This window comes from Phyllopteryx taeniolatus, chromosome 4, assembly GCF_024500385.1.
Source record: "Phyllopteryx taeniolatus isolate TA_2022b chromosome 4, UOR_Ptae_1.2, whole genome shotgun sequence".
NCBI lineage: Eukaryota > Metazoa > Chordata > Actinopteri > Syngnathiformes > Syngnathidae > Phyllopteryx > Phyllopteryx taeniolatus.
Window position 1 is genome coordinate 7,131,021 of NC_084505.1, and position 12,758 is coordinate 7,143,778.

Below are 12,758 nucleotides of genomic sequence, written 5' to 3' on the forward strand. Positions count from 1 at the left end.
ATGCATTGCATTCAAGCTACACTGTGTGATACTCATTCATCTATCTGTAAGGGTACCCCCTAGTAGTGAGTCCACATGCTGCTTTTTATATTCAGGAAACATCTGTGAAAATTCATAGTTGTTTATGATGAAAATTTCCTCTGTGTTTAACTTTTTATAGAAGGAATGTATACTACTGTACTTGAGAATTGTTCTTTGTGTTTGTGAACAGAGAGAGCGGCTGTTTGTATTTTTGAGAATGACGATGGCGCTACCCACATGTCAGTGACTGCTGTGCAGAGTGAATAGTTGAATGAGTGAATTCAATAAAAGCGACGCAAAATTTAAATCGAGCAACACATAGTCATGTCTATTTGCTCAGTACACAGCATAGAATCCATACAGCAATCATTTTACTTTAGTTTCCTTAATTTTCTGTGATTTACCTGTGAGCTAAAAATACAAGGCATGTACTCCATTATTAAATATTTAATGCAAGTATGATAATGATGAGCTGTGTTTTAATATAAATGTCCTTATCATTTTAGCCATGCTCCTGTCCTCATCGCCACTCCTGATCCTTGGCCTCCTTACATTCTCATGGGCTGCTAAAATCATTGTGGTCCCACCAACCCTTTTTGAATCACATATGTACATCTTCAAGACGTTGGCCACCTCTCTACACCAGGAGGGCCACGAGATCCATTTCCTCGTCTCAGAGGGTCGTGAGGTACTCCCTTCCCCTCACTATAAACTACAGCGCTACCCGGGCGTCTTCAACAGCAGCACAGCTGAGAGTTTCCTGCAGTCTAAAGTCGGCAACATCTTTTCAGGCCGCCTTACATTTCTGGAGCTTTTTGACATTCTTGAACACTACAGTCAAAATTGTGATGCTATAGTAGGTAATACAGATGTTATGGCTCGCCTCAAGCAGGCCAAGTTTGACCTGTTGCTGGTGGACCCCAATGAAATGTGCGGGTTTGTACTTGCGCATATTCTGGGCTTGAAATATGCTGTGTTCAGCACAGGTTTGTGGTACCCTACGGAGGTGGGTGCCCCGACCCCGCTCTCGTACGTGCCCGTTTTCAACTCACTGCTGACCGACCGCATGTCACTGTTCCAAAGGATCTCCAACACTGCTGTCTACCTCTTGGAGAACTTTGGAGTCCATTTTATTCTGATCCCCAAGTACGACCGTATCATGAGAAAACATGGAATAAAGCCGCAAGTGGCTATGACTGAACTGGTGCGAGGAAGCCAGATGTGGATGCTGTGCACAGACTTGGCGTTGGAGTTCCCCAGGCCCACCCTACCGCACGTGGTCTACATCGGAGGCATCCTCACCAGACCAGCAAACCCCCTGCCACAGGTGAGTGCTGTGGCGTGCACATACAGCAAATGATAAGTGCATCCATCCATTTTCCACACCGCTTATCCTCACTAGGGTCGCTGTCATGCTGGAGCCTATCCCAGCTGACTCTAGGCGAGAGGCGGGCTACACCCTGAACTGGTCGCCAGCCAATCACAGGGCACATATAAACAAACAAACATTCACATGGACGGGCAGTTTAGAGTCTTCAATTAACCTACCATGCATGTTTTTGGGATGTGGGGTAAACCAGAGTACCCGGAGAAAACACAGGCAGGAACGGGAAGAACATGCTAACTCCACACAGTTGAGGCCAGATTTGAACCCCGGTCCTCAGAACTGTGAGGGAGATGTCCTAACCAGTCATTTCCAATGCCGTCCCGCAAATAAGTGCTGCATTAAAAAGGCAGACACTTTTACACTGAGAACTTCACCTTCGCTTGCATTTTATACATAGACTTAACGAATTATTTGTCATTTTAACAATCAAAAAAGCTAATGTTATTGGTGATGTTTACCATGGAGGTACATGTAATAATTGTAGTACATCTTGCCTTTTGGTTGTTTGGCTGTACGGTACCGCACCTCAGCACAGCTCTGCTTGCTATTGACGCTCCTCCATACTGGTAGCCAAGCTTCAAAGTGTGAAGAGCCAACACAACATGCGTGATGTAAACCACTTGTCATTGTTTGTGCTGATACATCCTCATTGTCCCATTGTAAAATTTGAGGATACCTAGAAAATGGGTAAAAAAATATACACTGAGGCTAATTAGCTTACCCATTGGGTATACCTTGACTTTGATGGTGCAGTACATTTACTAGCTAGTCTTCGTTTGAATAAAATGTCTCCTTACTGTGATAAAGGTTATGAAATATTTATAATTTTTTTTACTGATTACTATTTATTAACTGGTATTGTTCAATGATTAAACAAGATCAAATAACAGCAATTAATCAATTATCACATGAGAGGGAGTAACACTTTTTTTAAATTGAGAGCTACTTCTTTGGTACTGATAACTGCAAAGGGTTACGAGTTTGATTAACACTTGTAAAGCTCCTTCAGGTTCAACATGTAGATTATATATTATTAAAACTATGGCTGCTAATAATGCATATTTTCATAATTATTCAGCTCGGCGACATGGTGATCAACTGGTTTGCACATCCGCCTTACAGTTCTGAGTTCGTGGCTTCAAATCCGGGCTCTGGCCTTCCAGTGTGGAGTTTGCATTTTCTCCCGTGCCTCCAACGGTAGTTTGTCTAGGTACTCTGGTTTCCTCCCACATCCCAAAAACATGCATGGTATGTTAATTGATGTCTGTGTGGTTGTTTATTTGTTTATATGTGCCCTGCGATTGGCTGGTGACCAGTTCAGGGTGAGCTAGGATAGGCTCCAGCACAACCACGACTCCAGTTAGGAGACGCGGTACAAAGAATGGATGGATGGACTATTCAGTTCCTTGTTTGGTCTATGTTAGAAAATAGGCAAACATGTTAATCTGTTTTCTCCAAAGCAAAAGCAGATTTTTGCAAATTTCTTATTTTGATTAAACAGAAAATTAATCAGTCTGCTTTTACAGAGGACTGCAGAGTCTAGTGTGGCTGTAGTGTAGTCCGTTCCGGGTGTTTCTGTTCCGCATTTTCACGCGGCGTGAACGTAAGCCCCGCAAGAAGCTGTTCAAAGAGCCGCATGCGGCTCCCGAGCCTCGAGAAACTGGTCAAAGAGCCGCATGCGGCTCCCGAGCCGCAGGTTGGCCAGGCCCAGTATACAGTATTTACTCTTGATATGCTGAAATCAGTGGATTTGGACAATTTTAAGGTAAGCAATGGCTCTAAATGATGAATTGAATATCACAATAGTTGTTGATTAATTTGATAAACGATTAGTTGTTGATGAATTGCTCAATTGTTCTATTTGTGACCTTTTATTACTACTTTCTTGTCCCCACTAACTTATACACAAGGCACCCTGAGGATGGCATTGGTTTGAATGGACGTATTAGATACCTCCCCGAGAGGAAAGAGACTCATAGCGTTGAGGGTGATGAGGGTCAGTTAGCTGATTGTTTGGACAAAGAAAGCGTGGGTCGTTGCTATCTTCTGCGTGGAGGTTTTGGAATGCCTCTCTCACCAACAGGGAGCATTGTGCCCCTAATGTGTGAGGGCGTTAGAATGTAAGCGCAGGGAGAACGAGGCCATTGTTCTTGGCAGAAGCCAGGGGACACTGAGACTTTTTTGTGGGGTCACTGTGGCTTCCTTGTAGGGACAGTCAGACTGCACTGCTGGGACACAGAGCCCAGTGTGCTGCTGCAGTTGCTCCGTGCCAGGGCCGGTTTTAGCTGCCACAGATGGACTATGTCTATGTTCTATGTCTGTTGGACATGGAACACTCAAACATGGCTCCTCTCTTATCGCTCATAGACTAGTGTCACTCCATCCTGATAACATACTGTCCTAAAAATGACAAAAAATAAACAACTAATTTTAACTTAGCCAATCGCTGTGTCGTTATATTTTAATACTGCAGTAGTCTATTATGCATACATGAATTGTTATACTCACTCGGCCATTTTGCTGCAGCGGCATTGTTGTTGCTTGCAAGCACATCTCGTTTTGACTGTTGTATTCAATGCAGCATGTATTTTGCCGTTTCCCTTGGTACTGTTTTAAAGTTGGAAAAACTGACTACCCCAAGCTGCATAAAGGGTACTCCTGTGATATTTCCAGCTTTTCAGCATATTTTTATTGTCTCATCGAAAGTGTGGCAGATAGCATGCAATGTGTTGAGAAGCTGTTTTAAATTGTTCTTCTTTATCACTTCAACTTCGTAACCACATTAAAGGATCTTAACACTGTATAGCTAAATGTCACCAAGTTTACAAAAGGCAAATACACTCAAATATTAGTACATTGTGGACACGGGTTCAGTGTGTGTTACTGCAGCCTGTTAATTTTAGATGATTGGCTTTTGATTGTTTAATGCAAATTTCTACATTTTTGTGTGAGTAGTGGTGAGTTGTCACACATTTGACAGTCTTTCGTAGCTAACTCATAGTTAAAATGAGATATGGTTAAAAACAAACTCCTAACCTCAAACGGTAAAGATGAAAATGGCACATTCAGTCTTTAAAATAGAAGCCTACAAACCAGTGGCTGACATCTTCCATTTCCGACAGTTTATACCTGGTAATCGCTCATTAAGGGATTTATTTTATGGACTTATTTCCGGTCTTTATCAGCAAGACATCTTCAAAACATTTTGAAATAGTTTTATGACATCAGACCTCCTAAATCAACACTCTAATCTTTATTGGTGTTGACAATCACTCTCTAAAGCAATAAACAGGAACTGCGTATTTGCTTGAGGGAATGGTTTGTCTTGTTCATTTGGACTGAAGTCAGTATAGTTCACTGTTTGTTTTCCCCAAATTGAAAAAACACATGAAACTATTACTGCAAATGTAGGTTAAGCAATAGAAAATGTTGCACAACCTAAAGCCTGAAGCGGTGCACATTGTTTTATACTAGCTTGTCTGTGTGCAATTTAGTTATCTTTTCAAACTTTTTACATATTTCCACAGGACTTTGAACTATGGGTTAATGATACAGCAGAGAACGGCTTTGTTGTGGTGTCCTTCGGCGCTGGGGTGAAGTATCTTTCCAATGACATTGCGCACAAACTGGCTGGAGCTCTTGCCAGGCTACCCCAGCAAGTCATCTGGAGGTAAAGTACTTATTTGTCCTTACTCATGTGTCACATCTATCACAGTGACAGAGGTAAATATTCTGAGCTTTAATGTCGTGATATTTTCCCCACTTGATTGTGACAAGTGGCTGCCATCTTGGTGGAATTTTCTAAAAAACATGGAATGACCACTTGAACTAAACTCCTCTAAAATCCTCCAGAACAAATAAATTCATCAAAAAACAATTTATGACTAAAGTACATCAGAATCAGAATCAGAATCATCTTTATTTGCCAAGTATGTCCAAAACACACAAGGAATTTGTCTCCGGTAGTTGGATCTGTTCCACTGCCCACACTGCTCTTCTGATGAATAATGTTCAATTTGCGCTATTTAAAAAGTTTTTTTTTTTTAGGGCAGGTAGTGACACAGAAACGTCATAGTAATTTTTAAAGGGTCTGCTTAGAGAACACTTTGGACTTTTGGCCCGCATTAGCTTAATAGTGGATATTTCTGACTGAAACTTGTCAGCTAAGTGGAAGGGGTTTACCGAGTAGCAGACGAAATGAAAAGATTGTTTTGCTGTGGAAATCCGTACGATGACAAATAAGAGGCGTAAAATGTGGCTTTTCTGAGTGAGTTATGACATTTTGTTTTGGTTTTGTATATTCCGTTAAACTCATAGCAACCTGTAATATCCAAAAAGTCAAGCATCATTAAGTTTACAGGTCATAATTGATAGTACAAACAAGTGCTTTTTCAAGCATATGTACAGTGCGGTAAATACTCGTAAGCTACATTCACATTCCTCGTACGTCCTCGGGTCGAGTTAAATTTTAGAGATAATTGTTTTTGGCAATAAAGAAAAGAGGATTGCTGTTCGTTAATACCTTTTTAAAAACCAAAGACCAAATCCGAAACCTTGATGTTCTGATAGATTCCCACCTGACTTTCAACAGTCATATCAAATCAATTACTAAAACTCCCTTCTACCATCTGAAGAACATATCCAGAGTGAAGGCTTGCATGTGTCAAGCAGACCAGGAGAAGCTCATCCATGCTTTTATTTCAAGTAGACTTGACTATTGTAATGGTCTTCTGACTGGACTCTCTAAAAAGAGCATTAAACAGCTGCAGCTCATTCAGAATGCTGCAGCTCGGGTTCTGACCAGAACAAAGAGGTTGGAGCATATTACTCCAATTGTAGAGTCTTTACACTGGCTTCTAGTCAGCTTTAGAATAGATTTTAAAGTTCTGCTACTGGTCTATAAATCAGTAAACGGTTTAGGTCCTGAATACATGAATGAAATGCTAATGGAATATAAACCCAGTAGAGCTCTGAGATCGACAGACTCAGGTCAAATAGTGGAGCACAGAGTCCAAAGCAAACATGGTGAAGCAGCATTTAGCTATTATGCTGCACACAAATGGAATAAGTTGCCAACAGAAGTGACATCAGCCCCAAGTGGGAATGTTTTTAAGTCCAGGTTAAAAACTCTTCCCACCCCCATGCTTTTCAGCACATATCCACTTTTAAATGATATTTCTTGCACTGTATGCTGTTTTAATTGTATTTTTATTTGTTTCTCTTTGTTTTAAATGTTTATAAGCTGTTTTTCTTTTTCTTTTTTTAATGCTTTTAATCATGTAAAGCACATTGCGTTACCTTGTGTATGAAATGCGCCAGATGAATAAATTTTCTTTGCTTTGCTAGTCTTGTAGTTTTGACCAACACAGGAGTGGTAGTGAACTAACATTAGCTAAAATAGCAACGCCTGATACTATCGCTCCACATTGAATTTATTTGCTTGAATAATACTACTGACGTTGTTCAGCGAAATGTTCAGTATGTCTTGAGTAATCTTTTGAAGAATGAAGTCGTTTGGCATGTAGATGGACAGACATGATGAATCAGAGTTTAATCCTTAAAGTGGGTTAGTTTTATAAAATCTACTGTACAATCTATTCAAGATAACTGCTTTAAATATTCACAGCTTTTGCATGATACTTTCCTTAATGAAAATAATAATTTTTGACCATTTATAATCTCTATAAATACTATCTCAAGACATTGTTGTCAAGGTTACCTGGGTTGGCACTAAGTCACGAAAGCTCTTATCCAATATGGCTAAACAGCACAAAATTCTCCTAGCCACACACTTTTAGTTAGCCACAATATCACGTATTGTATCTGGCTAAACCTTTAAACCCGATAAGATTTAACAATGTAGGACCAATTCAAACTACCTAGTCATCAATCAGGAGCAGGGCTGAATGATTTGGCAAAATACTCCTAATTTTGAGGTTATTATTTTTTTGTGGTTTAGTTTCTTTTAAACAAATATTGCGATTTAGCATGCGATTTTTCGGGAGGAAGTTTGATGTCTTCAGAAAACACAAATAAATTATTCTATTGTATGACAAACACAACATTGGATGTAGCCAACAATTAAACATCTATCCTGTAGGCCAGGCCTAAATGTAATGATGAATTGATATCAAGAACACATCTTTATTTTCCTCTGGAATTGTAAAAAGAAAAACCTTCAATCACAGTAGAATATTGACTTATTGATTAACTTAATGCCTTGTGAAAATGTAATCCTGTATAATGATGCTCATGTCTGTAGCAGTGTCTCTGCTGTCAGTGTCAGCTGAGTGTAGAGATAAAGTGGAGAGTGAAACGAGTGACACTTTTCAACACCAAGATGTGAGTATAAAAGGGGTTGTAATGGTAAACTATATTAAATGTTGATTAATGTTCTTATCAATTACAGTAAAAGCGTTAAATTTCTTCACTTGTTATTTTATAATCTTCAAAAATAATTTTAATGACTTGATATATCCATTCATCCATTTTCTGTACCGCTTATCCTCAATAGGGTCACGGGGTTTAACTTTTATCAGGAAGGACTTTTGAGTTTTGATGCAGGCAGTATTGATTTGCCAGCATGGCCAACGTGGGCAATATTCGCTTCGCCACATACGCTTTCACTTAGCCATTCGCGAGGTGGCGAACAGGAAGCCGAACCCTGGTTATGGGGTGGGGTATTACAACTTCAGACATCTACAGCATCAAGTAGCATTATGTATGACCGAACTTCATAGTTGCACACAATAGCTTCATAAGTAAGTGCACAACAAATTTAAGCCAAATCCATCCAGTAGTTTCTGAGAAATAGCATTTCTGGTGAAATCACAAAATTTGATTACAAAGTACGTTTTACCATGGCAACCAATGCTGACATTTTAAAATGTTCTATATTTTAAAAGTACATTATGGGTTTATATATTATGTCCACTTTTGAATAGCTTAGCATCATTATTTTCTAGTGATGTATCAAAATGGAAATTATTGACCGAAAGCTGAAAAACTGAACGAAATTATTAATCAATCAATCAATCATCCATCCATCCATCCATCCATTTTCCGCACCGCTTATCCTCACTAGGGTCGCGGCCGTGCTGGACAATATCCCAGCTGACTCTGGGTGAGAGGCATGGTACACTCTGATCTGCTCGCCAGCCAGTCATAGGGTACACATAGACAAACAACTATTCAGACTCACATTCACGCCTAATTTGGAGTCTCCATTTAATCTACCACGGATGTTTTTGGGATGTGGGAGGAAACCGGAGTCCACGGAGAAAGCCCACACAGACACGGGAAGACATGCAAACTCCGCATAGGTGAGGCCAGATTGGATCCTAGTCCTCAGAACTGTGAGGCAGATGTGCTAACCACTCAATCAATCAAACGTTGTTAGCGTTTTTCATACAAAACAATGGAACACAAAGTGCTTTACATTAATTAAAATATAAAAATAAATCAAACCTGCCAATTATTACTGATAAAACTATGGAATACCTATGCCAATTATTCGTGAAATTACATTAAGGGCTAAGACTGCATAGCTGCCAACCTGTAGAAATTCACTTCCAGAACAATTTGTCAGAATTTCCATACTTCAAAAATTATGTCAAGAACATTATCGCGGGACAGTTATTGCAGTATAGTACATTCCGTATACTGTTCAATTTCACAACATAATCATTAGTCTATAATCGTAATCATTAATACATTATGGCTGCAATATATCTTATTTAAAAGTATTTCTTGGATCAACCTTGGAATGGCGGACGCATTTGCAGCCAAATGTCTTCTTGCATTCTATTTTTGTAGTATTTCCTGTATCCACTATTGCTGCTGAAATTATGCAAATTAGTATGGGATTTATAAAGGTTATCTTATAAAGATTTATTATCTTAATGTACTTTTAAATTATAGGTTAATTTTCTCAAGTGACGTAACAGCAGTGACGTACTAATTCGTTTCCAGTTTCTGGTCCCTGTTATGGCGGTCTAGCATCGTATATTACAGTATTTTTGTGAATAAACAAATACTAATTTTCCTGCTATTTTGCTGTTTCAAGTTGGCTAATCTCCGCAATAACCTGGTTCCAGCCAGACCAATGTGACAAGTGTACTGTATCACCCGATCACTTATTTTGGGACTTCATGTGACAGCTTAGCGATTAGCATGGTCTTCGCATCTGTCTCTTGTCTTATCGTCCGCCTGTCCTTCATTATAACAATACTTGTCTGAAAGGGTAGTTTATTTGCTGTCATGGAGGTGATGATTAGTGACTTATGCTGCACTGACAATGGACACGAGGCGCGCCTTTGCCTCCGTGGCTTGGCATCGTATTTAGCCGCGTCAGCTGTAGATCGTAGGTAGCTGGGATGGCGCAAAATAGCATGCTACAAGCATTCTACTTAGCCAAACAGCAGAAAGCAGCAAGGTTGGGTGAGAATAAGGACGCTCTGTTTGGGCTAGTAGGCGCTAGCATGATGACGGAAAAGCCACGTGTTTATCTTTGTTACTACTATGTTTTTATGTTACCAGTAGTTTTTTTTTAATATACTGAATGTGCTATTTAACATTTTTTGCTCATTTTATAATCAAACTGTTAGTGTAGGGTGTGTGTAATTAAGTTTATTCAGCAATGCTCGGTAGGGCATTACTTCTTAATAGCAAAGTTTTCTTTACTCTGAGGTGTACACGCGTGCGCCGGCCGTCATTGTTTAACATGTGACGTGTTATGAATCTGACATGTTATTTTGGTTGTTTTATTTTGGTGAAAAAAGTATTTCTGTTTGAAACCAAAAATGCACTTTTGGGCTATTTTCAGCTGAAACATTTTGGCAGCCGAAATTTCGGTGCATCACTATTATTTGACTTTTGAAAAAAATACAGACTATCCCTTTAAAAAACTGACATTTTGACAATTTTTTTTGTCAATTTATGCTAAGTAGGGGCTTTAAATGAGCATTTTCATAAGAAAAAAAGTTCAAAACCAAATTCAGCATTACAAATTACATTGTTTGTATTTTTCTAGAGCTATGTTGTCAAATAATTAAGTTGGGTTAGGATTAGTGTGTACCCCACCTCTCTTCCTAAGTCAGTTGGGATAGGCTCCAGCACCAGGGTTCTACATTAACGGTGGCCCAATGGCCCCGGCCAGTATGGCACTGTGTTGGGCCACCACGTACCTTACAGACAAATGCTAAAAATTTCATAATACGATGAAATCAACACATTCTTGCAGGGGCGTGCGGTACAGTGCCGTGAAAAAGTATTTGCCCCCTTCTCAAATTTAAGATCATCAAACAAATGTAAATATCAAACAAATATAACCCAAATGAACTTAAAATGCTGTTTTTAAATGGTGATTTCATTTTTTGAGGGGAAAAAAAATATTTGAAGTTACCTGGCCCCGTGTGAAAAAGTAATGGCCCCCTAAACCTAATAACTGGTTGGGCCATCCTCAGCAGCAGCCACAACTGAAATCAAGCGTTTTCTACAACTGGCAATGAGTCTTTCACATCTCTGGAGATATTTTGGCCCACTCTTTCTTGCAGAATTGTTTGAATTCAGAAATAATGGCGGGTTTTCGAGCATGAACGGCCTTTTTGCCACTGCATTCAAGTCTGGACTTTGACTAGGCCACTCCAAAACCTTCAGTTTGTGTTTTTAAGCCATTCAGAAGTTGACTTGCTAGTGTGTTTTGGATCGTTATCCTGCTGCAGAACCCAAGTGCGCTTTAGCTTGAGGTCACAAATTGATGGCTGAGCATTCTCCTTTAGGATTTTCTGTTAAAGAGCAGAATTCATTTATAGGCGCATCACAGACACCTATGTCTTCAGTATCTTGTACTTTATCACATTCCTAAAACCATAAAAAGATAGATTGATAATTAAGGAAGAAGTGTGTTGCTAATGAGAGGGTGTTGGTGAGAATAAAAGCGAGAGTGTGGCTATTTGAAAGGACGTCCGCCGGCTCCATTCATTTGAACGTACCCAGCGTGTACGTACGCTCGCGTATATTCTGGTCGCAAGCTTTGCTTTTTCATCCACAGGTACATTATACATTATGAATATAGTTAAGTATCGATATAAAACGGATTTTATTATTTATATACTGTTTATATGGCTTGATACGGCTCGCTAAACCCGGAAATATGTTTATCCCGTGAGTGAAAGCTTATCTGCCGTTAAGACGGCGATTCAACATTTGAATCGTGGCAAAACCAGTGGCAGACTGATCAGCCACTCATAAAAAGAGTCGCCTAATCACACATACTACGCGACAGTTGAGTCAGTTTCGGCGGCATCGCTCGGTGTGCGCCAGCCTTTAGATGCCAAGATTGTGAAAGTGACAAGTCACCGCGTGTAAAGAAACGCCTACATCTGTCGGCCAATCAGATGACGGTTACGTCACGGCTCGGCCTGATAAGTCACTTATGATCACCTCCATGTCGCCGTATAAGCTACACTTCTTACAGGAATTGTTTTCACAAAAGGGGGATGAGGAGTACTTAACAGAACAACCCAGAGATGCCATGCTAACTGCTAAGCTTTCTTGAAATGTAGTCCCGAAACACACGCTTGTATGATACAAATCTACACTTCTCACAGAATTCTGGAGAGAGAGTCACCAACTATGAACAGCTAATTAGTAGGCAAATTGATAAGTGTCTAGAGAGAGAATAGTAGACAGCTATACAGTAAACTCACAGGACATGTCTGAAAGTTTCTTTGAAATCCTGCACAAATTTAAGAAAAGTGGGGCAAGAGGCAAAACAGCGTTTTGCATTACAATAATGTTTCATTTTAAATTTTACATTGCATTCATGTTTCATACTGCTTGGAAGTTACTTGAAAAGTTCTCTGTATTTGTTTCTATAATTACAGTTTTGCACAATATTATATCATATCATAAATAATAAAAACATTCTTGACTAGTTTGTTTTTAAAGTTAAGAAAACAACTTCCTGCTAAAAGGCCTCTCCATGGGCATATGGTACCATTTAGAAACGTTTATATTAAAATCTAAACACCAAAGCATTATATCTAAAAATAAACCGACGACTGTCTATGGTTCAAATTATACCGCAATAGGAATTTTAGGCCATATGACCAGTCCTAATGTCCGACCCTTGGCCACACTAGCAATCCTATTGAGAACAAGCAGTATAAAAAAATAAATAAATACATGAATTAAAACTAGCTTCCCTTGATGCACTTGTATTTTTGTGATCTCAAATTTAACAAATATAATGAACCAATTTATTTATTTACCAAGTCACAGGAAAAAAAGGGCTGGAAAATGAACTTGGTTAATTATTATCTAACACAAACTCACGTGCAAGTATTTG

General features: G+C 39.3%; 1 protein-coding gene across 2 annotated transcripts in view; it reads left to right on the forward strand.

Annotated features, from left to right (window-relative positions):
* ugt8 (UDP glycosyltransferase 8) overlaps nucleotides 1-12,758 on the forward strand; it is a 35,046-nt gene that overhangs the window by 3,535 nt on the left and 18,753 nt on the right. For both annotated transcript variants that reach the window (XM_061772256.1, XM_061772257.1), the window contains exons 2-3: nucleotides 528-1,348; nucleotides 4,936-5,078. In XM_061772256.1, the coding sequence (XP_061628240.1) occupies nucleotides 530-1,348; nucleotides 4,936-5,078 (962 nt within the window). In that variant the 5' untranslated portion in view covers nucleotides 528-529. The remainder of the gene's footprint in view (nucleotides 1-527; nucleotides 1,349-4,935; nucleotides 5,079-12,758) is intronic.